At 46.0% G+C, this 27,458-nt stretch overlaps 1 protein-coding gene across 2 annotated transcripts in view; it reads left to right on the forward strand.

Moving 5' to 3' along the window:
• Positions 1 to 27,458, forward strand: part of MIB1 (MIB E3 ubiquitin protein ligase 1) — a 346,522-nt gene that overhangs the window by 115,535 nt on the left and 203,529 nt on the right. For both annotated transcript variants that reach the window (XM_086965634.1, XM_086965633.1), the window contains exons 4-5: positions 22,109 to 22,213; positions 23,258 to 23,324. In XM_086965634.1, coding sequence (XP_086821760.1) covers positions 22,109 to 22,213; positions 23,258 to 23,324 — 172 coding nt within the window. The remainder of the gene's footprint in view (positions 1 to 22,108; positions 22,214 to 23,257; positions 23,325 to 27,458) is intronic.

The raw sequence follows: 27,458 nt of genomic DNA on the forward strand, positions 1-27,458 counted from the left end.
GTCTCATAGATGCTCTCAGTATGTTACTTATTCCCTTAACAAAATTCGCCAAAATTGACTCCCTCCTTTCAATTTTCATATGGTCTTAACAAAATACCCAGAATCGCTCTATAAAAATTAACACAACCTAAAAAACTTGGATACATTATATGCAGATTCTAGAAAAATAAAAACTGGGAACTTCTGTTTTGTTTGGCATTTAATATGGCGCAGGCGTTACTCCAAGGAGCAGCAAAGTGCTTTGTGGGAAAGTTATATTGTAACCAGGGCATCTGAGACATCAGACTAGTACAGTGTTTGGGATTTGGTTATGTCGGGGGATGCAGAAATTAGTTTGATTGGTTACTCTGACACATTATTCGATAGGTGTGAATTTACTTTGCAGACTGAATTCCAGAGGCCTGCTTCCCATGTCCATTGAAATTTGTATTCATTTGAGATTACCGTGTTAGTGCTGTACACCTGGTGAGGCAGGTCACTGTGATAATACAGAACAGCAGAAACAGTTGCTAAGTTTGCAGTTTGTTTTTTAAGAGTTGGTTTTCCAATTAGTGTAAGGAGCCGCTCTCCAGATTTTCATTTCCAATTCAGGCACACATGTAAAGTGATGCCTCACTATGTACATTTCTACTGCAAGTTCTTCATTCAGTTTTTGTCCAGTCTTCACTGTTATCAAAAGTTGAGAGCTGGTCTGTTGGTGCGGCAGTTTTTCCTATTTCAAGTCAAGTTGTAGATGCTGTATCTCGGTAGTTGAAGAAATGCATAGCATTAGTGCTCTACCGGCCTCTGTTTTGTCTTGTCATTGAAAATTGCCAAAGACTTTAAAGTTGATTTGTGTTTGTGCGTTCGTCTATAGTTATTTAGCCTGAGTAAACTTTGAGAGACAAATGATCAGACACTGAGATTTCTATGACCATCAAGACAACTGACAATTTACAAGCAGATTATCTGCTGCTTTTTTGTGTTTTATGAGCCCAGGTACGAGGTTAGGGCCCACAGTCGTTCCCATATTTTGTTTAACTTGTTAGTTTTTTCCAATTACCCTCTCATTGTTACCAAGGAAAAGACTTCAAACCTGCTACCTTGTGAATGAATGAAAAATATTCATAGAGCGTACGTACAGTGATCCGGGAGGGTGTCCTAGCGCAAGTTGAAGTGTATACCAGTGGTTCTTAACCTTTTGTCTTCTTTGGACCCCACTTAATCATTATTGGAACCAGCCCCCCCTCCCCCCCACACACACTGAGTGATTACTAGAAGGATGGAAACCTAGCATAAGCATCTTTAGAAAAAAAAATAATAATAATTTAAATCACAAAACTACACATAGAAAATAGAGAAACCTTCATCAAATACACGAGTGATTAAATATTTTAATTAATCCACTGACAAATATGAAAAAATAATCTAAATTCTAATTTTAGTAGGAATGATGGAGCTTTTTCTGAATTCAATTGAGGCCACTCATCATCCGGATTATATTCTTTTTGATGCACTTGCACTTCTCCCACGAATCAACATGAGTATACTAATTACCTTTTTGCGCTTTAAAATATTCAAGTTCACATTTTGCTTTTTTATTTATATGCACTTTAGTATTTCCGTAAATATTAAATTTTCTAAGCTTTGCGGACCCCCAAGATTTTCCTAAACCACTGGTGTAGACTATTCCATTGAAGTAAAAACACAGACAGAGGTTTCCTAATTTCCACTTTCAAATCCCTTTCAGTCTAACAATGACATCCTTTGCCTGAGGAAGTAGTATTAACCGTTACTTTTAAATTTTGTACTACTAAGGTACTATAGTAAATACATTTTCCTTTCCCCCTCTTTTCTTTTGAGATTACTAGAGACCTAAAAAGAAAATACTGAAATGTAGAAGGATTGTCCCGTATGGTACTCTACCAACAACCTCTTCTTACTTCTAAATTGCCTGGGATCGTCCATGTTAGGTGGAATCCTGTGTTCTGTGTGGGAGGTAGGGGTGGCAAATTATTGAAAATAAATACATTGTACTCTATTGTAGCAAATTGCTGTACCGGTGGCACCTCGTCTTGTTTGTGTTTTTCAATTTACTTTATACTTGCACCCCAGAAGGTGTTTGTCAAGTAGTGCCAGTAGAAAGCGATGCCTTTGTTGCAGTAGTTTCCCAACTTTTTGCCTGAAATTTGACTGATGTGCACCAGGTTCCTGTTTACCAGGTCCCCAGTGCCACCGTCCTTCCCCAAATCAAGTACACTGGTCAATTGATCCCCAATTAACCAGGTCTGTAGCACCTCTGTAAGTTTCCAGTAAGTATATTGTGCCCCTCTAAAGGACCGAGAACCAAACTCATGCCGACTGCCACTGCATGACAAGTTGCTCTAAGAAGTGAAAACACAACATGGCACACACCCTGTGTGCCATGTCCCCGTACGCTGCATACAAGAGGTGTGTTGAACTGCTAGGCTGGACACCCTTCAGGGTAAACCGCCAGATGTGAACACAAAGTTAGAAATTCCACCATCTTGTGTCTGGTGGAATTTGGAAATCTGGGATAGGGTGATCACTCCTCATATGAAGTGGTCATCTAGGGGTTGTAAGTAGCCCATTGGCTGCTACCCCTCAGTCCCCTAGAACGCCCCTAGATTGAATATTTAGGGGACCCCCTAATACTAGGACCTCCGGTTTGACCGGACCAAAAGAAGTGGGCTGCGAAGGTCGCCGACCCGAAAACAGAGGAGTATGACTGACTTAGTGCCAATGCCACCAGCCTGTCTGCTGCACCTGGCTCTGGTGGAGAATCCGACTCATCATGCTGCTGTGCAGACTGAGAAACCTGTAGGGCTGTCAGTAAATCGTAAATTGCTAGAGAACTCCCTTGGAGTAGAGAAGCTACTCCCCTGCAGCCACAGGCACCAAAAGATCGGTCCAGTTCACCGTCCTGTCGCTCAATGGGACCACCAACGCTGCAGCTGCCCAGGAAGAGGTAGCTGTGCCCCCACAGGTCAGATCTTTCAAGTGTGGGGACTCCAGGACCGACCGGAGCTGGGCAGTATCAATACCTGGGATACCGGACCCCTTGCAGCAACCAATGCTGGTTGTGTCCAGTCCGCACATTAGTGCCAAGGAAAACCAACCTGCATATTGAGGGAATTCAGGGACAGTGAGACCCTCACAGAGTGACCCAGCTGTCCTCCTTGCCCCCTCCTGAAGAAACCAGGGCAAAGAAGTGAGCCTGAACCGCCAACACCTCTGCCCCACAGCCCACGTCCGCTGGCGGTAAAGGTGTTCATGGGGTCCTGAGACCTATTGGAGCTGAGCCTATCCTTGGGTCTGGCCGGACTGGACTTACAGTTGCTGCCTGCAGCCTCTTTGTGCAGGCCCCTTCCAACTGCGAGCGCCTCGAGCACCGAACCCAACGCTAAAACACACCACTGCACGCGAGTCTCACAGCCCAAGAAGAAGTGAAACAATGGTGTCCCTACATGCCCGAGCATCTCCGGGTTCGAGCGCCCTGTGGGTTCCTCAGAACCGGCCCCCCAGCCCCAGCTTGCAACCTCTTTCTGAGCGGACCGCTCTCCATTACAGCGATAGAGCACCAAACGCTGTGAAGCTCCTCTGCACCCAGCCGCCGCAGTGCTACCCGAAGTGACCTATTGGTGTAGCCTTGGACCTTGCCCCATACTCACCTGAAGTCCAGAAGAACAGTCCTGTAAATCGCTGTTAAGTGCCCGAATGCAGTACATAGTTTCCCCTGTAGGACAACGTTACAGCTCCTAAAAATTGCACTTGAAACACCGATAAATTTTACTCAAAGTACTTACCGGATTCCGACAATCTTGGTATCTAAATTTTGTATTAAAAAAAAGTTTTTTATAAATTGGTGTTAGATTGCTTTATCGAGTGTGTGTCTCACTTACTGCCTTTCTGTGTTTAATAAATGCTTAGCACTACTCTCTAAAACACCTAACTGCTCGCCCACACTAACACAAAAGAGATCATTTGGTTCATCATTTGAGCCTCTGTCAGCCGACTGGGGTTTGTCTCGACTCTTTACACGGTGTACTTCATTTTGTTCCACTATATAAAGAGCCAGTTTCCTACAGTGCCTTTCCTGATAGTCAAGTTAGTGTTAAGGAGCTGAAGCAAATTTAAGCATTTGAATGAAGCCAGCTGCCATATTGACTAAGACTCCTGCAGGCTGTTAGCTGATTAAAAGATTTCACTTGTCATTTCTGATCAGCAGCATTCAGCTCTCCTCCTAATCGAAGAAAAGCCATAATTAGCTTCTTTTTACACACTTGTCACTCTTACAGTTTATAGAATTGCTATTCTCTTCGTGCTTCTATGTGGTTCTAACAAGCAAATGAAGGTGATTAATGGAAGCTGCCCCGTGTTCCTGTTTAAACTGCTATGTCCAATAACATACAAGCAAGTGGACATATTTAGCTGGAAAACTTAGCATTCTTTTGTTTAAGTGGCATGGACCTTACCATGAATCCGAGTTCTAAACATGGATGTTGACTTTGAGAGCGCTTCTCTGGTTGACCTCGCTTGAACTCATTTTATTTTTTTTGATAATCAATTTTTATTGAAATTTTTAGCATAACAAACAAATTCATTGGTTGCAGTTTACTAATCAACAGGATAGGCATGACCGTACAGGTAGGTGATAGAGGAAAAAAGGGCGTTCCATCAGGGCACAGCCCGGCAGTCCAAACGGTAGAGACCGGTATACACAGAATAAATCAGATACAGGCGGATCATCAGGGTGGAAGCATGTTGAACCATTTACCCCACACTTTAATGAATAAGTCCGGGCACCCCCGGGCTTCAAATAGGGCCTCCTCTTGGACCCCACACCAGTCCACCCTTCTCCTTCAACCCTTAACAGAGGGCGCCGTAGCCTGGGACCAGTGCGCTGCTATATCTCTTGGCAACCGCCACAGCTGTCCCCAACAAGCGCTTGTCCCCCCTGGAGCCATCTAACCCATCAAACACCCCCAGCAGCAGACGCAGCGGATCATGGGGAACCTCTCATCCCAGAGCCTGCGTTAGCTCATGCATCACCCCCTCCCCCCCCCCCCCCCTCCTCAAACGGTGCCAATGCTGGACAGCACCAGACCATGCGATAAAAATCGTCCGGGGCAGAGGCACAGCACGCACACACTGGGGAAGGTCTCAACCGGGCCTGGAATAAACGTGTTGGGGCGAGATATGCCGCGTAGTAAAGTTGGACCAGGCGCTGCTTGGAGGATGTGGTCAGGGTTTTTGGTGCCATAAGGGCATCCCTCCAATCCGCCTCTTCCAGGGGGCCCATCAACCCTCCCAGCGAGCCCTGAGCCGATCTAGGGAAGCGGGACCATTGTTCACCAGGGACCGATAGATACGGTACACTTCTGGGGTGTGACGTTTAAAGCCCATTCGAGGTCTTGCAGAAGGGTTATCCAGACGCCCAGGTATTTGACCGAGTGTCTTCTAAGGGGGATGTCCGACTGCCAGTCGAAGCAGTCCTTGGAGGGATGCAGGGGAACCAAAGTTGACTTGGCCGGATTGAGACGGAGTCCGGAGACCCGCTCAAAAGCGACTAATGCCACTAGGCATCGGGGGCCCGAGCTATCTGGGTCTGCCAGGTAAAGCAGAACATAGTCTGTATATAGGGTTATCTTATCCACCTGGCTCGAGTCCCACGCTAGACTTGAATAAGTGGATGTTGCCGGCTAAGAGCCGCCAGGGGCTCCATCGCCAATGCAAATAAGAGTGGCGAGAGCGGACAACCCTGACGCGCGTACCCCGTCTGATCGGGAATACCTCCGACAGCTCCCCATTAATGAGTACTCGGGCTCTGAGATAGGTGTATATGACTCTGACCAGATGGCGGAACGAGGGACCAAAACCCATCCTGTCCAGCACATCCTGCAGGTATTCCCAATTCACTGTATCGAAGGCCTTCTCAAAGTCTAAGAGGAGTAGGGCCAAATACGGGGTTAGGCGCTCCCGGTGGGCCAGAGCCAGGTGAAGCCAACAAATGCAGTGACGAGTGCCCCTGGCTGGCATGAACCCGCATTGGTCGGGGTGGACAAGGTCCTGCAGGAGGGGGCGAAGCCTCTGAGCCAGGACCGTGGCAAAAATTTTGATCTTCATATTGATCAGTGAGATCGGGCGGTAATCCTCACAGCTCAAGGAGGGCGGCTGCGTCTTCTGAATAACCATGATCGTGGCGACATCCGACTCGGGCAGGAACGGCCCTGTCTCCGCACATGGCAGAAGAGATCCACCAAATGGGGGGCGAGGATGTCTCTGAAAGCTGCATAATACTCCTGAGGGTACGCATCGGGGCCTGGCGTTTTACCGGGGTGTAAGAGCAAGACTGCATCCTGGACTTTCTCCAGGGTGAAGGGTCGGTCCAAGGCTTCCGAAGTCTCCGAAGGGAGACAGAAGGACAATAAGTCGGTCAGCGAGGCATCCGGGGAGCGGGGGGCATAGAGGGCCTCGTAGTAAGCAGCAAAGGTTTGCGCGATGGCTGAGGACGCCACGTGGGAGTTCCCGGTGCTCGAGCGTATCTCCGGAATGATTCGGTTGACTTTGGGATAATGCACAAGATTGTGGAGGAGTTTGCCGTTCTTATCACCCCACCCATAAATACGGGCAACCGAGGAGCGCCATAGCGTCTTAGCAGATTCCAACGAGATCCGACGGATCTCCTCTCGTACCACCGCCAGCTGGCGAGAGGAACCCCTCGTGTCAACAGTGATTTGAGCTGTGCTGCTCGGGATTCCAGCTGAGCCGTTTGCTCCGACCGCTTCGCGAGGACCAGTCCCCTGGCCAACCGCCGGATCACGGCCTTGCCCGCCATCCACAGCGTCCCCAGCGAGGAAACCGGGCCTGTGTTGGTGGAAAAAAAGGAACGCAGTTCCTGACCAAGGGACTCCACCATCGCAGAGTCCTGCAAGAACCAGGCATATAGCCGCCAAACCGCTCGGGCCCGACGGTGGGGAACCAAGACGGAGAGACGGAGAGAGAGGGGAGAGTGAGCTGAGATACTCCTGGGCAGTATCGCAGCCCCAGAAATTAGCTGGCAGTCAGTGACCGACATGAAGAGGAGGTCAATTCGGGAATGAGTGTGGTGGGCTGCCGACGTGTGGGTGTATTGTTCCCCCCGGGGGTTCCAGACCTGCCAGACGTCACAGAGGCCAAGGGCTGAGGACCAACTGGAGAGGAGCTTCGCGGAGGTGACATGGGTTCCAGACGGGGTCCCGGTCGTATCCTGCCAGGGCTGCAGAACGGCGTTAAAATCCCCTCCTATCACCATAAGACCCTGCGGGAGTTAGAAGATCACTTGTGTTAGGTGGTGAAGTGTCGAAGGCAGGAGTGGGGGGGTAATGTAGAGGAACAGGAGGCTCAGGGGGCGCCCCTCGATGGTTCCTGAGACGGCCACATAGTGACCCTGCGCGTCTGTCTCGGCTCTCGCCAGGGTAAAGGAAAGCCCTTTCCTAAGTAAAATAGCCACCCCTCAGGATCCCCGTGTAAAGCCAGAGTGCCAGACCCTGTCAAAGCCATAGCGAGCTAGGAATTTGCACTGTGTACCCAGGAGATGCGTCTCTCAGAGGAAGAGGATGTCCGGCGTGTGGCGGTGAGCAGCGCGGAGGACAGCCGTGCGCTTAATTCGGTCCAAGAGGCCATTGACGTTCCATGAGATGAGGTGGATAGGCCTGGTGAGGGTGTAAGTCATCTGAGGAATTGACTGTGGAGGGGCGGATAGCTACTTGGGACCCTACCCACCCGGAGGGGAACACCCACCAGAGCCAGAGCCCAGAAGCGGGACCATGGAAGATAGTGGTCTGCCCGTCAGCGCTTAAAAGCAAAGGAGGGGGGAACATAACTACCGAAGGGTGCCTCCGATGGCGGCCCGTGGGCGGCCAAAAACAATAAACTGATGGAAGATGTGAGCTGCGTGTCAACTATGGATCAGTCAGAGAAACATGGGTATCAAAAAGAACTGCAACCAGCGGCCCGTAGGCGGCAAAACAAAACAAACAATCGAGGAACAACTGGCCCCCCTCCCTCCCAACCCCCCAACCCTACACTTCTGAAGTGAAGCATCTGTCGCCCAGAACCCCAACTGCCAACTACACCCCAAAAGGTGATTTGCTACTCTAAAACGGTTAGCAAACAATCAGTCCGGAGCATGGCTGAGTCGGGCCCCCCTCCATACATACGGATGCATGCCCACAATGAAGAAACATGGAGTGAATAACCACGAGTCGCGAGACGATTCAAGTTCAGGATGGCAGTAAGGCGGTAAACCTTGGCCGGATCTTCCAGTGCAGCCAAGGGAGGGCCCCCGTCGCGGGGCCAAAGGTAGGTGCATCATTTCAGGTCCTGAAGGGTAAAGTGCAGGCCTACATCATGTTATCCCAATCACACCCCTTCCTCCCTATCAGAGCCACGGATCACGGTGCTGCCCAACAGGTCTGAGTCTGACATGGCCCTACGACGGGTTACATCTGCTCGCGGGGCGCTACCCATGTCGATAAGGGAGGACACCAGGGTGGGGGAGGAGGCCCTCCGACTCACGGCCGGACTCTGGGAGCGTCGGGGTCTTGCCCCTGGCGATCGAGAGCTCCCCCCTTGCCGGTTACCCCGCCGTCTGGACCCCGTGCGGCACCGCTGCGCCTTTGGCACCTCCCGGCCATGTCGGTTCGCGGCCTTCGGGACAGGGGGAGGGGCCGTACCAGGTAGGAGGGGCCGCTCTTCCGTAAGCTAGGTCCATGCCGCCTGTGGCGTGTCGAAGAAGGTCTTTTCCTGAAAAAAAAAACCTTAAGGCAGTCCAGGAAGAGGAGCCCACAGCAGAGGTCCATGGCTCTGAGTTTCTGCTTGACCTCATCGTAAGACCGGCGTTGTGTCTGCACTTCCCTAGAGTAGTCCGGAAAGATCATGATCCTGGAATTTTGGAAGTGCACTGGACCGTGTTCCCTGGCGGCCCGCAGAATCGTGTTCCTGTCCCTGAAATTGAGGACTCGAAGAATGATGGGGCCAGCGGGAACCCCAGGAGGGGATTTAGGAGCCAGAGAGCGGTGAGCTCGCTCCACCGCAAACCAGGGGGAGAGCGTTTCTTTGGGGACCCAGGACCGGATCCAAGTCTCCATGAAGATGTCAGTGTGTCCCTTCTCCACTCATTCCGGAAACCCCAGGAGGTGTAGGTTGTTTCTCCGGGCCCTATTTTCAGCGTCTTCGGCCCTGCTGTGTAACTCCGTGGTCTGGGCCTGCAGGTGGGCCACATGGGATTTAAGAGTGCCCATATCATCTTCCACCGTGGAAAGACGGGACTCCGCCTCTGTAATATGGGCCGTGGCATTACGGAGGTCTTGCCAGATCAGTACCACGTCAACCTGCACTTCCCCGATCTTGGTTTCAACAGAGACCTGCGATGCACTGATTGCCTGCAGGATAGTGGAGAGGTCCCCTCCGGCCGCCCCAGGTGTCGTCACAGCCCCGACTGCCGGGTCCCGGTCAGGGTTGGTAAATTGATCCATTGTCGTTTGAGTTGAGCGCCCACTGGCCTGAGAAGCGCGGTTCCTGCCCATGGTCCCAAGAGGCAGGTGGAGGTGCTCGTCTAGGGGGGTGGGGGGGGGGAGGGGGGGGAGAAAGAGGGCACGCACACAGCAGCGCCTATGCCGTCGCCCCGCCTCCCGGTATGGCAGCCGATCCTTCCCCAATCCCCACGATGGTGGAGGGGGGGCGACCGGTCACCAGATCAGTGTACCTTACAAAACAGTGGTGGCCCTATTGGTGACTTCAAGGGGTCCAAGACTCCAGGGCTCCACCACAGGCCCCCAGCTCGATATCCTGTGCCACCAAGCTGGAAGAGGGGGCAGGCAAACACGTGCGCCACCCGACCAGGCAGCCGGTCTGCCCCACATTAAGCCACAGCGTTACCACAGCCCTCGACCGACAGGGGGGGAGAGGGGAACCCGCCAGCAGCAGGTGAAGATGGGCCAGGGGGCTCGACGACCTCCAGAGTCAAGCAAACCCCCCTCCGGTATCTGGATGGGTAAACAAGCAAAAGGGGGGGGCGCTCACCCTCCTGCCGGGCCTACCGTCCACAGCCACTCGCCTCCCCGGCTCCAGGTGACAGTCCAAAAAGATGTTGGCGGTCCCCCGTCTCCTCCGTGGGTCTCCCGGCACCTCTCACACCCACGCAACCCCGGACCATTGGGGGGCGCTACATCTGCAGCTGGGCATTGTGGGGGGCACCCCAGCGGGGGACCCAGACGTAGAAGCAGGAGGGGCCCACCAGGCTGCTGGCAAATCCAAAGTTCCAAATGGGCCCGGGCTGCCCATCTGCACCGCAATGTCCAGGCCCAGAGCCTCACCAAACCCGGGTTTCCCTTCTCCGCGGCCCGACTCGGCCCCGCCGCAGGATGCAGGGGGGGCAGGGGGGGCGGGGGGGGGGGGGGAGAGGGCCCACATCGCTATTCCCCCGCCTCCTCACCTCGCCTGGATCGCGCCGTAGGCTGCCTCCCGCCTCAGGCGTCACCACAAGGCCTACAGAGCGGGCCACGCGGGAGCCGCTATCTTATTGAGGGGAGCCCGGAGCCGAGGGCTGCTGGGCGGCCCAGGCAGCAGGCAGGTCGGGCAAAGGGGCCACAAGGCCAAGCAGGCAGGTACCTAGAATCGTCTCAGAGACTGCAGGCGGCGATATTCAGGAACAGTGGGCCGATGCGAGGCGGTTGACGGAGGGGGTCCAGAGCACTCTTAGAGTGCGACTGCCATCTTGACGCCTCAAGCCACGCCCCCGCTTGAACTCATTTTAAAGTGCCAACCCTTATAATCCTACTTGTAACTAGTGAATATTTACATATAGAAATGTTTGGGGTGAGAGTAGATTTTGAAGACGTATGAGGAAAAGTGACTTCCACTTACAGTATTATACTTTCTTTTGCGCGACCCAGGTGCTTTTTTCCTTGCATTCGTTCTTAGTGTTAGTTTGTTTTGAGTGACAAAGAGAAGGATCTGAACATAAAGCCACGAGGAAGAGTAAATAATGGATGACTAAGGAGGAGTACTAGGCAGCATCAGGGGCCCGTAGGTTAAAAAGAGCAGAGCCTGGGATTGGGATGAACCAGCGAGGCCTGTTTTCACCATGCAGAATAGTAAGTTTTTGTGATCAATTAATAGTCCAATAGCCTGACATCTAGTACCACAAGTGAACATATTCTAACACCAAACAGAACTCAAGTAAGCCAAGCAAAACATTAATACCAGCAATCTCATCTATAAATCTTACTGATATAGAAAATGTTTAAATGGGTATTGTGCAGGAGCAACTTAACCAGATCTCCGAGGTAACTGAAAGATACGAAATACTGTGCAAAACATCTAAATAAATGGATTGTATTTTAATGCTAGCTCCTTCGGCATGAAAAACGTGTAACTTGTACTTGCCTATTAAAACGTTAAAATGTGCAAATCTACAATACAAGTAAAATTATCTGGCTGCCTAAATGCAGACGTCTTATTGCAGTAGAAATCTGGGTAAATCACTGGACGGGCCCCTCAACCTCTAAAAATGTGTGATTTAAATAGGTTTTAGATTGATATGTTCTATATCAAATGCGTATCAAATGTGTTAACCTCTCCCCATTGCCCCGTGATGAACTTTGTCCATTTTAATCGAGAAATGAAAAGCAGTCCCTCTTTGTACTTGTTTCACTCATTGATGCATGATCCCTTTCGAGCTTTTAAAAAACATAGATCCATGGAGGGTGTGGCTAAGATGAATGGTGCCACCTTGTCACCTCTCCTCCAGCCAGGCCAGCCAAGCTACAGCTTGCAATCTCTGAAACTAGTTGGGGGCTGCAGAAATCTGCACCTCCGACCTTTACAACAGAAACTGATGCAATACATGCCTGACAGGTGTCACCATTTCGAGACAGCAGGCGTTCTCTGGACGGAAAGGACACAAGATGGAAGCCACAATGATTTGAGCTGTCTCCAGGCCTAGATGCAGAGGCTTGGCTGGGTGTCAGAATTGCCAATACTGGCTGAAGGTCCCCTTTTTGCTAACTTTGTGTTGAACAGAACTGCTCCCAAGGAATGCAGTGATGTAGCTGCAGCCTGCTCTGACACTTGAACTGAGCTCAGGTGGGCCCATGGAAGTGTTGCATTCTCGTTCTCCTGCTGCTCCTAGGGATGGCATTGGTGCCTCCTCTGGTTTGCAGCCCTAGGATTCCAGCTCCTACCTGCTGTAGGGTGGCCCTCTAGGGAGAAGGCTGTGCCGCTGCAGCTCGTTACCACTGAAACACCATGAGGGCCTCAAAGCGTGGAGGTGAATAAGGCCCCGGTGAGCAGCCTGAGCTAAGGGTTTACGGAGGACAGCTGCAGTGTAGATTCAGCACTAGGAGCTGGACCCAGAAACAAGAAGGTGATTCTGACAGTGAGTGGTAAGCAGGTCACTAAAGTGATCAGGGGTGCTGAGAGTCCGGAAAAGGTCTCCAGAAGTGAATAATGGAAGCAAACCCACCAAACAAACGATGCTGTGGGGACCCTGACTCCGTGAGCAAAGAGACACCAAATGTGGGAGAAGCTCAGGTTAAGAACTTATGTTCTACAAACAAGCGCCAATGCAATGACGCAAATCCCAGACTCGGCTTATAAGAGGTGAGCCAGTGGCATGAATGTCCACACAAAGGAAGGAATGACTGTCAGCCTGCGACCAAGCTTCACTGAAGCATACTGCAGCAAGGCACTGAAGGCTTCGTCATCATAAGAAGCAGCAGGGGCTATGCAATTCATCTAGCTGCGGGACCTGTGGAGTGTGTAGCAAACACTGCTGGCATGCACAAAGGATCTTGGCAGCTTTTCTAGACAAATAAAACTGGCAGAGCCACTGTTCTGAAAGGTAGAGATTTGAAACTGAGGTATCAAACGCACACACCGCAGAGATCATAAGGATAATGAATGACAACTGTGTGACAAGAGATCAAACAGCTTCGCCTGAATCGGCCAGACTGTGACTTTGAAAGCAAAAAAGCAATAGCACATACTAAGGGCAACTGTAGATAGGAGTTGCTAAAAAGAGAATGGTTAGGGAAACAATTGTATCCATATGCCCAAGTGCATCATTCACATGGCTGGGGTTTGAGACTTTTAAGGCTGACCTGGGAAGAAGGAGAGCATCATAGGACAGGACGATGCGAGTGAAAGTAACTAGACTTTGAGAGGGAGTTAAAAATCGGACATTTGGTTTACATGAAGGCTGGGGGTGGGCTCTTGTAGACCAGAGTCAGTGACTTGAGATTGAAAGTTCTTTAATGTTGATTTAGTTTTGAATGTTCAACAGTGTAGGCAGATGCACTACACCAGGATAAAGGTAGAGGATCACAACCAAAGACACCCTGAAACAATACACACAGGGTTAGGCACAGAGACGGACATCAATTTCCACACCATGGTGGAAACTTTAACAGAACTGTATCTGATTTGGGTCCGAATTACCCAGTCAAATGCCAAGCAGTACGTATTATGTTGGACTGCATGGGGAAAGATATCTGCCTTGTGCAGGAGGCTCCGCTTCTGCCTAATAATTTGTATAGAATGAGATTGACAGTTTTATTTCTCCATGGGAAAGAAAACAAGGGGCGTGGGAGTCATGGCTAAAGCACCCATATGAAGGAACTGCCTAGCAGATATGGAAAGACCTAAAATGGAGAGCCCTAGTTACAGTATTAAAAGCCAGATAGTTAAGTCAATTTATGCTGTAAATGATTCCCAAGAACAATTCTTGAGTGAGACAATTACTGATTTACTGAGAGTAGTACAAGGGGATCTTAATGGTCTTGGACAACTTTAGGGATTGATCATCACAAAGCATAACCCAAACGTCCTCTCCGTCAGAAACAGGGCACAAAAGTCGTGATGGGTGGGTATAGATGACATTTAACAAATAGAACACCCAACAGAGACTGTCCGTATTACTTAGCTGCCTGCAAAACATATACAAGACTAAACCATTTACTGGTATTTTCTCCACTTGTGCAGAAGGTCCAAACCTTGAATATTGTCTTTGCTGCCATCCCTGTTCATGTTATATATTTATGTATAGTGGCAAACCGAGAGGAACTGGGTGGCGACTGAATGAAAGCCTTTGTGCTCTGAGCCCATACCACAGGAACTTGAAAGTTGACTGCCGCTCTTTATAGTCTAAGGTGAAAAAGGTGAGCTGGACAGCTCGGTGCTATGGTATGCCCTATATACTGTGTGAGAGAAAATTGTCTCAGTCTCTAAAAAGGTAAAAAAGAGAGATATAAGAAATAAGACACTCTTGAAGGTCTAGCAAGAGAATCGAATTAAAAGCCATTCACAAAAGAAATCACTCCCAATAAAATTTGGAAGAAACTTAACAAGCTTAGAGTCCAAGTGAAAATGCAATATTTAAAAAAGCACAAGATGCCCTGCTGCTTCTCAAGCAGAATTACCTCAACAGCGGCAATAAAACACAAACCTACTGCTTCTTGGCTAGCAAACTGGCAGCAAAAATACCAAAAGAAAAGATGGAGAAAATTAAATCTCAATGGCTCCTGGAGTCTTCATGCTTGTGGGATTTCAAACATGGTGATTGACTTTTATGATGAGCGCTACAAGAGTATTAAACTTCCTGATACGACATTATGGACTACTTATCCCACAGAACTGAGGCTGACCGCGAAACAGGAAGAATAATCACACAGATTCATAAGAATAGAAGTAGTATAGAGTGTAGCCAAACTAAAAGTGGAAAATTTCTCATGCCGCAATGGTTATAGTGCAGTTTTTGTTTTACTAAACATTCTGCAGTCCCAGCTAGGCTGTTCACCACATTCAACAAGACTAAGGGAACATCTGAGGCAGTGACGTGATATGTGATCTCCATGGTCCATAAGCTAGTTAAAGACCTGCTGTTATATGACCTACATCCTTCTTAAATCTAGGTGTAAAGAAATTCACAGGAATATATATATATATATATATTTTAATTGTTTATTTGCATTTTACAAAGTATGCAATAACAACAAAATGTGCAGTATACAGCTTTCCACCAAGTGCCTTGTTTTCCATACAAAATTTCAACATCTCCACTTCGCATGGAGCCAAATTCACAGAAATATTGATGGCAAGGCTAGTGAGGGTTCTTCTGGGTCTCCTAGAACTAGACCAATCGGGCTTTGTCTTAAGGATGTTAACGTAAGTTTGTAAAAAAAAATGCTTTTCTGGAGACAAAATAATGATTCATTTGATAGTAGTTCAGATGTTAGCTTTTGTGACCCTAAAAATGGAGTACTTTAAAAAGAAGAGTACAGATTTCACAGAAAGATGTATAATTTAGTGTCCCGCCTGGCTGATATTTAAAATATGAACTCAAAAGAACATGTGACAAAGTGGTTTGATCTCCATGTCCAATTAAGTGTGCAGACAGTGCTAGATTCTCACAGCTGTGTGTTTGTTTTTCAGTGGAAAACCGAGAATTGAGGAGGCCTTCATCAATTGTCTAATCTTTCTGAATGTTATATATTGGCATTAATTCGGGTTGGCTGCCTCTTGCAAGCATATCCTGAAGTGCCCTATGTAGCAATATTGAGAAATGTGACTATAGGAAAATGTTTGTGAATTGTCCTTGCATAAAAATGGATAGATGTCTCTCTCTGTAGTTGGAGATTGTGCTCTGTGCCCGTTAAGGCAATCAAACGAATGGTAATGAAGCTGATAAAGGGCCAAACGGAACAATCTGAGATCTTTGGTTTATCTAGATGTGAATCATAAAAATGCATTAGGTAGCTGCCCAATACCTACACAATCTGCCAGGAACCTAGGCGTCATCTTTGACACCCAGCTCTCCATGGAGCTTCAGGTCACCAGAACGGTGGCTACCTGTTGGGGTGTCATCAAGACCTTGAAAAGAATTGTACACTACTTGTCCCCACAGGCACGGAAACAGGTGGTGATCGCCCTTGTTGGCTCAAGGCTTGATTATTGCAACTCAGTGTACGCCGGGGCCAACAAGGGCCTGCTCCAGCGTTTGCAGGTCATACAAAACGCGGCAGCGCGGTTTGCTCTCGCTTTGCCCTGGCTGGCATCTATGACTTTAGCGAGGAAGAACCTCCACTGGCTCCCCATCCCCTCAAGGATTACTTTTAAACTCCTCTGCCTTACATATAAGGCTTTAACTGCAGGACCAGCTGATGCCCTTGGATCGCTACTCTCTAGATACGTTCCGAGTAGATGTCTACGATCCAGTGAGCTTAATCAACTGGTAATTCCCAGAGCCAAGAAGGCTAGATGGGGGAGCAAAGCTTTTTCCATACTGGCACCTCTGATGTGGAATTCACTCCCCCTGGAAATCAAAATACTGCCCTCCCTTGACCTCTTTAGGAAGTCATTGAAAACTTGGCTTTTTATCAATGCATACCAGTAGGCTCTGTTTCTATCCGCTCACAGCTGCTATTTGGATTAGGCGCCTTGACGCCCATTGGGCATAGCTGCGCAATATAAATAATATTTCATTCATTCAAATGCTGTTGCTGTGTTGCCATCTCTCTAGTAACACTCAGCTTGAAAACACTCGACTTGCTAGCTGCAATACTACATCTGCTACACTTTTCCTCTAGATACGTTGATCCCTTGCAGACTGTGCTGACTCTGCCCCTCCTGATTCTGAAACTGACCAACGCAGTCATAACGCGGTCTCTTCTCTCCGTCTTATGATGTCTGCCCTGCCACCATTTACTTCGGACCCTCACCCTCACACCTCCTCACCCACACACACCCTCTCACACACCCTCTCTCCCTCCCCCTCCACCTCACATCCCCTCACCCTCACATCCAATCACCCTCACCCTTCCTCACACCCTCTCACCCTTCCTCATACCCTCTCACCCTCACATCCGCTCACCCTCACATCCTCACATCCGCTCACCCTCACATCAGCTCAACCTTCCTCACACCCTCACCCTCACATCCCCTCACCCTCACATCCCCTCACCCTCACATCCCCTCACCCTCACATCCCCTCACCCTCACATCCCCTCACCCTCACATCCCCTCACCCTCACATCCCCTCACCCTCACACCCCCTCACCCTCACACCCCCTCACCCTCACACCCCCTCACCCTCACACACCCTCACCCTCACACACCCTCACCCTCACACCCCCACCCCCTCACCCTCACACCCCCTCACCCTCACACCCCCTTCCCCTCACACCCCCTTCCCCTCACACCCCTTCCCCTCACACCCCTTCACCCCCTCACCCTCACACCCCCCTCACACACCCTCACACACCCTCACACACCCTCACTCACCCTCACTGACCCTCACTCACCCTCACACACCCTCACTCACCCTCACTCACCCTCACTCACACACCCTCACCCCTCCCCCCTCCCCTCACCCACCCTCACATACACTCACACACCCTCACCAGCATAGTATATTGAAACATAGCATAACAAAACAAAGCATAGGATAGCAAAACAAAACATAGCATAGCATAACAAAACGCAACACATAGCATAACAAAACATAGCAAAACACAACACAGCATAGCATAGCTTAAAAAACACAACAAAACATAGCATAGCAAAACAAAGCATAGCATAATAAAACACAACAAAACATAGCATAACAAAACATAGCATAACAAAACATAGCATAACAAAACATAGCATAACAAAACATAGCATAGCATAACAAAACATAGCATAACAAAATGCAACAAAACATAGCATAGCATAACAAAACATAGCATAACAAAACGCAACAAAACATAGCATAACAAAACATAGCATAGCATAACAAAACATAGCATAATAAAACACAACATAGCATAGCAAAACATAGCATAACAAAACAAAGCATAGGATAGCAAAACAAAACATAGCATAGCATAACAAAACGCAACACATAGCATAACAAAACATAGCAAAACACAACACAACACAGCATAGCATAGCTTAAAAAACACAACAAAACATAGCATAGCAAAACAAAGCATAGCGTAATAAAACAAACAAAACATAGCATAACAAAACATAGCATAGCATAACAAAACATAGCATAGCATAACAAAACATAGCATAACAAAACGCAACAAACAATAGCATAGCATAGCATAACAAAACATAGCATAGCATAACAAAACATAGCATAATAAAACACAACATAGCATAGCATAACAAAACATAGCATAATAAAACACAACAAAACATAGCATAGCATAACAAAACATAGCATAGCATAACAAAACATAGCATAATAAAACGCAACAAAACATAGCATAGCATAGCATAACAAAACATAGCATAGCATAGCATAACAAAACATAGCATAATAAAACGCAACAAAACATAGCATAGCATAACAAAACATAGGATAGCAAAACAAAACATAGCATAGCATACAGCATCACTCCGCACCACCACAGCATCACTCAGGGGCACCACAACATCACTATGTGCTACCACAGCATCACTGAAAGCCACAGCATCACTCGTTCGCCGTCACAACATCACTCAGCGCCACCACAGCATCAATCTGTGCAACCATTCAACAACACCTGGTTCAAATATGTTCTCTCAATGTTTCAAGCTTTATTACAAATGTAACAAAAATATGTGAATATTTCACTTCTGTTCTTGGATTTTCGTCACAATAAAATACACTGAACATAATCTTCACAAAAGTTATTTACAAAACTTTAAGCTATTGCCATTATAAATTGCAATAACTTTTATTTAAGTATTAATTATTGAAAAAAAATTAAAAGCCATTATTTGCAATATCAATACATGTACGTCACGTAAATACAACACATATTGCATCACAAATGCTATGTGTTACATTTGCGCAAGTTATAACTATTTGCATTGTAAATGACAAAGCTATTAATTTCGCTATTTTCAAAAACAAAACATAAATAAAAAATGTGTCATTTACAATACCAATAGCTCAAACTTTCCTAATGCGAGACCTATTGCATTGCAAATGCTTGTTGATGTTCCTGACTTGAGGGCTCTTTTGGGGATCAAAAATGTCTGGAAGAGATGTTTGTCCACCCAGGTGATAGTACAGCGCACACATAAATGAAGTGAACTGTCACTGTATTACCTTTCCTTCATTCACAGGACCTACTTTAGCATATTGTGAAGGCGAGTGAGTCCTAAGATAGGTGTGTTCTTTTCAGCTGTTTTGAAGTGTAAATTTGTGTTTGTGTGTGTGTGTGTATCTGTACATCGGAGATGTCGATAATGCCTTTGTATTTATAGTTTGGTCAGAGTTTGTGTTAATCATGCATTTTTGTTTCTTAAAGAGATTGCCGCCGTTTGACGAATCTGCATGAAACTTTCCAAAATAAGTACGCCCACTCTGGGTCCTTCATGGCGAGTTTTATGCACATCAGTCAAGTGGGGGCCTAAAAATAGACTGGGAAGTGCTATCCCAAATGTGACATTTTTCGTATTAACTCCTATAGGATTCTTTACTCCTTCTACAGAAACAAATAGTTGAACTGAATTGCACCATTCTTGGCATGTAAATAGAACTTTACACATTTAAGTGCCTTTGCTTGGTTTTGTATAAATCCGTTCAGTAGTTTTCTAGACATTAGTGTTTTTAAATGTTTTCTGGTCTTTAACCGATTTCTGGACCGTTAATTTGCAGATCCACGACAGATGTGAAAATGTAGTTAAAATAAATAAAGGCATGCCATTAGGTTAGGGACCTTTTCTACTGTCATGTAGATCCTCAATTTATACTACGTTTTCTTAATGTGCTGAACTTTGATTGGCTGACTATCACAGAAAAATGTCAGTTGCCGCCTCCATTGTCTACCACAGTGCACCAATCAAGGTTTTGGGGAGAAAAAGTACAAGCAAAGGCAAAGTCTGTGCAAGAGCTGTTGGCTTTGTCAATGTGTTTTAGCCATGTTGTACACCAGCGCCTGGCTGCTTTTCAGCATGGCTAAAAGTTAGTGTCATGGAGTGTTGTGCCGTGGAGTGGACTAGTGTGCCAGAGTGGAGGGGCTTGGAGCAGAGTATAGTGTTGTCGTAGAGTTGGAATGGTGTAGTTTGGAGTATGCATGTTGTGGTAGCACATTGTCCTTAAAGACATCACATTTTCAATGTTTTACTGATAAAACTATATATCGCACAAAGGATAATGAGTGGAAATGTCATCACCAAGTGTACAGTTTTTTTTTTATCGTATTAAAATATTTGTTTCCACCATACGTCCGAATTACAAAAAGTGCTTTATTTGAGGTTTCTTAATTTTTATATATTCTGAAATATTTGCACAGTTCATTTAGAGACACTTACATTTTCTTGTGTGCTAGTAAAAAAGTTTTCTTTCCCAGTACCGGCAACATTATCACGTAAATCCGCTCACTTAGAACTTTGAAGAAGAAAAGTAAACACCATGCTCCTGCGACGACAGAGCCAGACATTTGACCTCTATCTTTGAGCGCACAGCAAATATGACAAGATAGAACAAAATGTAAAGGACTTGGGGAAAGTATACAAGGAGCGATAGCGAACCTGCTTTGCTCCTCAGGAGGGAGGACTTGCTGAACAAATAAAGCCAGCAAATAGAAATGCAGAAAATGTGAGAAACAAACAACAAAGCTAATGGTAAGCAGTGAACAGAATGCATTCCCTGGAAAGCTTTCAGAATGCCTGGTAGCCTTCAAGCTAATAAGGGCATAAACTGACAGGGTGAACCTACCTAGATTCACAGGCTAATTGCCAAGTGTGTGTGAGGGGTCCAAATGTATTTGTTCCTTTTATAACTCGCATTAAAAGAATTTGTTGTTTTGTACTCTGAGATCGTGTTAGACCTGAACCCTACAGATGGTTTTTCTCAAACTTCTTGCTTTGTCGTCCCGGGTTTTGCTGCTTCTTCTGTGGTGGTCATATAAACATTCATATATTTGATTTGTTGGCTATTGTTACATGCTCCTATTGTTTGAGTGAGTAGTTGGTGTGCGATTGCTGTTTCCCAAAGGGAGTATTTTTAGACCTAGTGTCAGGTTGGTTTTCGGTCCCTTTGGCAGAGTAGGAAACCTCTCTCTTTTTTTAGAGTTCATCGCAACAAATCCAGAGTACTTGCGCTATGATCCAGGTGGTTCGGCCTCTGTCCTGGTTCGTCAAGAGCAGCTCTTAGGCTTCATGCATCTTGTTGACCTTATTCATCCTGCTTTCCATTTTACCATGTAACATATGTTGGCTTTGCGTTGGGATTTGTCCTCTGTCGCCCCAGCTTTGAGGAAACCTGTCTGATTTCATCCAGCTTTCCCAGGATACTGCACAAGAACCGTAATGGTGGCTGCTAGTTCGCAACTTGACTACCAAGGCCACGTCATCCCACGCGAATCAAATGTTTTTCACATCCCTTGTCCTAGCAAATTTCCCCCGTTTTAAAACGGAAACTCAGAGCTCGAAGAACCAGAGTAAAGTTATGATCATTTGTATCTGGCCAGCCCTTCGCTGACCTGTTGTGCGGACTATTATGTGCCTACTCATTTTGGTAAAGTAGGGCGTTTTGTTGCCTTTGAGTGCGTTACACATTTCTGTAGACTTAATTTCGTGTCGCTCGATCTTTCATCATTTTCATGCCCTAAATCCACGTCCTAAATTCATCCGAATTAATGAATTTTTCCATGTGCACCATGCAGTCACGCACTCGTTCACCCACTCTAGGTGACAGACGAACCCTACGGGACGGGTGACATATAAGAATAATAGTGTCACTGAGTTCCTTTCTTAACGCATTATCTTTTGTAAATCAAATTTTATTGAAGGTGACTGGTTTGGAAGAATTCTTATTTCCTCCGGATCAGTCTGTTTATTTTTTTCTGTTGCAATTGAACGTTCCCTTTAATTGTTGTTTGTTCTTTTACACATAACTATTTTAGAATCTAATTGTCTTAAGATTCTGCTAGCTCAGAAAAGCACAAATACGCCCAAGCTCATTCATACATGAAGACGCTAATTGATCAGACTGTATACAATGATTTAGCAAAGCTGTACGTTGCTGTTCATCCGGTTAAAGGATGTGGGGAGTAACCTTTTTTTTGTTTTTAATCCTTTACAGGTGACTGAAATCCAGGACTGGAGTGCCTCGAGCCCGCACAGCGCAGCATATGTTCTGTGGGACAATGGCGCGAAAAACCTCTATAGAGTTGGCTTTGAAGGGATGGTGAGTAGTAAATCTATATGGTGGAAAGTGTTGGTGGAGGAGGAGGAGGAGGTGGTTATGGGAAGGTCATGGTCTGAACAATGCTTTGTCCTCTTTCGCTGCTGTGCATTGTTCACCCTGCTGTCAGCCAGCATGCCATAAGGCGGCCGATTGTGTGCGCTACTGGGGTGATCGTGCATATTAGGTTCAAACTGGTCCTGCACCTGTTCATAGAAAACCAGTGGTGTTTCTTTACAAGTTGTGAATGGCTTGAGTTGTATTTCTGTGCTACTCTTTCAAACCTGTCTCATGAAACACCAAGAGAAAAAAAAAGGCACTTGCTTATTTGAGGGAGAGGAGTACAAGTGACTCTTAACATCTATTTTTTCAGTAAATGGATGCTTTTATAGACATAATATGAGCACATTTCCGATGGAGGCACTGAGCAGTTGGTTGCTATATATGTAGTGTCCTGCTCCATCACATTTTCTTCCTGAACCTGTGGGATCTAATAGATAACTTAAATCCTTTCTGTATTTCATTCATGCCAGCGACTGTTACTTATTTTAAATGATGGAGCATCTTGTAATGTGGCATTTCCATAGTACTTTCCTGCACCTTGCTGAGGCCCCACAGTGTCCTGGCCAACAGGTGGCGCAGGTACTTACCCAAATCACCCAGTGCAGGCATGAGTAAATATTGTTGGTTGCTGCATCTTCTGTTAGGATTGAGGTTTGGTGTCCTGAGTGTACAACTGAGACCCTACTTAGAATAGGTTCCTCTTTACGGTCTCAAACCGGATGCCAGCGTTTGTAAATGTTAGGAAAACGGGCTAATTGTCATAAATGTTGCTAATGATAACAGCACGTGGTCCTAAATACCCCCTGAAAGGTTCTTCGGATGCGGTGTAATCTTTTTTTAATCACATATTGGTATCATTTTGATCATTTGTAAGTGTATGGGCCGTTGTTGCCAGGTGCCCTAATAGGTGTGGCTGAATAAAGCGATGACATTGCAGATGCTGCCTTGAGTATATTTGACTAAATGCATTTCTTTCTGTTCCAGTCCGACCTGAAGTGTGTCCAGGATGCCAAAGGCGGTTCCTTCTACAGAGACCACTGTCCTGTGTTAGGTAAGTGACAATATTTAAGTGAGGATTTATTGGTTTTGTGCTGGGTTGCACCCTTATCCTGATGCGCCCTGCACAAACCGAGGCCGTCAGTGTGTCTGATGACATCAGGAAAACTCACTGTCTCCAGCACACGCGCAAACGTTGACCTGTTTTGCCTGTGCAGATAAGAGTTCATTCTTGAAAGACTAAGCCACAGTTTAAAAGAGCAGCTCAGTCTTTCTCTGGAATCGGACCCGCCTCTGTTTGAAGAAAGCGCTGGCATCCCCTCTCAGACAAATGCATTGTGTTACTGTGCCCACCTGCTGGGGTCGTGCCCGTGTGTGCGTGCGTGTGTGTGTGTGTGTGGGGGGGGGGGGGGGGGGGGTTCCTCTGACCTCTGTACCTTCACTTCAAGGGTCGCCCTTGCGGTGTGCACCGCCTCTGTGGTGTGCAGCCAGTGTGCCTCCTGTTAGCTTATGTTCCATTTTGCCCGCATCTGTAATTAACTACGGATGCAAAGGCAAAGCGTTTCTTCATTTGCTTGGGAGAAATGCTTATGCACACGTGAAAAAAAAAACCCTGAATGTGATTCTGCCGGCTTGGAATGTGCGCATAACCATCTGCGGCCACTTCTGTAACAGCAAAGTTCACCAGGGGTTAACAACAAGGGAACAAACAAACACCTGTCAAGCTTCCAGGCCCTTACTGGAATATAGCCCGATGGCTGACGCGGCTTTTCATGTTTTGCTAAATGCTTACTCACTATTATTCCTAGGCCCATCGAACAGGATATGTGAACTAGTGTATAATACCCGCCCCATCTTGCAAAATGAAGTGGTGAGGAAACTGTATATAGTCCATGTCCCAGAAAAAGAGGAAAACTTTGCAACGAAAAGATTGAGAACAAGGATAAAGTTGGTGTTTTTGATGTACGTTCGTTAGTGTATCTGCTCTGGATCTGTGGCAGGTGCAGAAAATGCTTTCAGTGAATTTACCGGACAAACCAGTAAATCGTCATTCTAGGTGCATTCTATTAGACTTATCTACTTTAAGTAAGTTGACTCTTACTAAACTTATGTTTCAGCAGCGTCGGCTAGACTTTTACGGTTACTTAAAAATTATTCATGCAATGCTAACTTCCGAAAGCGTTTAAAATGTGGCTCCTTATTGTAGGAAAGACATATATTTTTCTGTTTAGGAAACAAGCATGTACAGTAGGTTTAAATTGCTTTAACATATAAACAAATCGGGCCAGTTTCAGTTATCACTTTGAAAATATGCGGTGTTCTATTGTTTTTCCGAGCATTCTAAAGAGTTATTTGTGTAAACTGTTTTGTATGATGCATCTGGCACTGTAGCAGTGGGGATTTCAAATTATGTTTTTAAAGGATGGGGGTGAAAATAAAAAATGCTGCAGCTCACTCTTAGTCTGCTTCAGTTGATAACAAAGCGGCAGTTTTTGCATGCTAGTTAGTTCATTCAAGTTGCCTCTCCCTGTTTGTCATGAAGTCCTTCATAAGTGCTAGTTGCGTTGTGTTACATAGTATGTGTCCTAGACAAACTGATGATGGGGGTGTGAATGTCTTATTGTCTACATTTTTCTGTAACATTGTGCCAATCTAGTCTTCCTGTGCTTTGAATGTAGCTTTAAGTGGGTTTTGGACAGTGTAAGCGCATTTTGCTTTGAGTTCACACAAAGCAGTGTTTTCTGTTTGTTTTCCTACTGTAAGAGTTTCCCCATGCAACTCTAGTAAATGTAATTTCCAGTTCTGTTCTTTGAGGCAGCTTTATATGGTTTGACAGACTATTGTTTTTTAAAAAAATGCGTACATAATACACATGCGTAAAGGGGCTTTTGGACAGTGGGCTTCATCCCTTTGTCTTTTAAATTGCCCTGCACATTTTGCTTCCTGAACCCCAATATACTGCATGGGGCAGTGCTTCATTTCATTATACTCATTGCTTCGTTTCACTTGGAGCAGCTTCACCAAGCATGTGCACATTGTTCCTATGCGCCTATTATAATTTGTTTCTCTTTGGTGACAAATCGTTCAAAATACACTTCTTAAAATGCAGTTTTAGTATCTTTAAAACACTGGTTGTTGTTTTTTATAGGGACATTTTCTTGAATTTCACATTGAAATAATACTTTTGCAAATTATACTTCAGCAATATTGAAGCATACTATATAGTCTTTAACACGGTTTTTCCTATTTAACTCTTTTCGAACCATTGTACATAGAATAGTAATCATCAACACCTTATATCTAAAAAGCTACAAGGCCTTTTATCTTGGTGGGTAAACTGTTCTGGGTTGGCTGTGATAAGAGCTCCGCCAGGGGACTCCATATTCACTCAAAGCCCATGCATATTCCCCTCTACATGGCTTATGAGCCGCTCCATCGCTACGGTATCCCAAAGCTTGGTGTACCAGTAAAAGATCGAGTGGAGATCTGTTGTTTTCCACTATCTATGGCTGTTGCTAATTTACCTGCTCCTAGACACTTTCATTGTGTAGTCCTGTCTGGTTTGATCAGGTGTTTGAGACCCAGTTCTCTTAACACCAGCAGGAGAAGATCAGGTGTGTCAGGTAACCGGTATCCCAAAATCTCCTTTAGCGACCCTGCTTTGTCTTTCCAAAATTGTTATTGCTGGCATTCACACTAAACGGGTCTCATGGAGCCTCGTTGTCCGCATTGCCACCAACCCATACGGCTAGTATTAGGGAACATTATTCACACTTAAGTAGAGTGACAGTGCCATCCATAAAGCAGATTATAGTGTATTTCTCTTGCTTCTATAAAAAATGTGGTTTTATGTATGTTATTCATTAAAGTTTCCCATTATTCATGTGTGATTTGTCTGCTAAGCGCCTTATCCCATTTATTTTTTTTAAAAAAACCCACCAAGGATTGGTTTTAGTTTCTAACAGTATTGCATAAATATTTGAGAGAAGTCCTTTCTGAGATGTCATGCGGGCAAAATGTCTTTTTACATTGCATGGATTAATTGTCATTGTTATGGAACATTTCTAGTATAAGTCCATATCCTCCTTCTCTATCTTTATTCAAAGGACAATGTAGGAGTACTTGGGAAGTGTTTGGCTTAAATTGAATTGGGGTTTATGGAGGTGGGCAAGATGCAAGGTACCACAGCTCTCCTTAGTTAAGGAGTCCCAGGTGGTTAGAGTTGTGTTAGTGGGGTGCTCAGATATGCATTTTGCCGTCTATGTGCACTTTGTAACCAGACCACATCCCATCATGGCCTAATCATAATTGCCCTCTCCATATGCGTCCAATGGATATTTGACCATTCTATTATTATTATCAGTTGGGTGTCTACATAATACAATTTAAAGTTTAGTAGGGCCAACCCTCCCTGATGTTCACCTTTCTATAGGAGTTTGTCGGGTACCCTACGTAGTACGCCCTTCCAGATTAATCTCTCAATTGATTCTTGTAGTGCTATAAATAAAAAAAATTAAAAAACTTTTATCTAAATTGATGGTTAGCACCTGGAAGAGATGGAAGATTCTAGGGATGACACTAATCTTTGATATATTAATTTGTCCTAACCAAGATGAAAATAGAGGAGCCCATCTTTCGGTTTAGGTCTTATCGTACTTTCGTCAGGGGTAATTTGCTTTATATAGGTCCTGTAATTTGCTTTATATAGGTCTAACCTTCTAGGCACTTAACATGTGTTGAGGACATCTTAAAATGAAATTTGTTATGCAGCATGCTTATCTCACCCTGGAGTACAGTCAAATCTGGAATCTTTGATTTTGCCTTATTAATTGTATATCCTGCCAGTCGCTCAAATTCAGGTAATTGTTGAAGTAGGCCTTCTAGATATCGGGATCGGTCCTCTAATATAAGGATGACATCATTGGCGAAGAGTGGCACTTTATGTGCTTCTGCTCCAAATTGAATTCCTTGAATGTCATCTGATTGTCTAATGTAAAAGGCTATCTGTTCAGTGCTGAGGGTAAACAAGAGAAGAGACTTGGGACATCTTTGTCTAGTTCTGTGCTCTATTTGGAAGACCTACAAGACCTGGCAATTGGGTATCATACAAGCTTTGGGTGTGGCACAATTGGCCCATAATCATGGTGATTAAATGTGGGTCCCAGACCCACCTACACCAAGAGCAACT

Source organism: Lissotriton vulgaris, chromosome 4_1, assembly GCF_964263255.1.
Source record: "Lissotriton vulgaris chromosome 4_1, aLisVul1.2, whole genome shotgun sequence".
In the NCBI taxonomy this organism is placed as follows: domain Eukaryota; kingdom Metazoa; phylum Chordata; class Amphibia; order Caudata; family Salamandridae; genus Lissotriton; species Lissotriton vulgaris.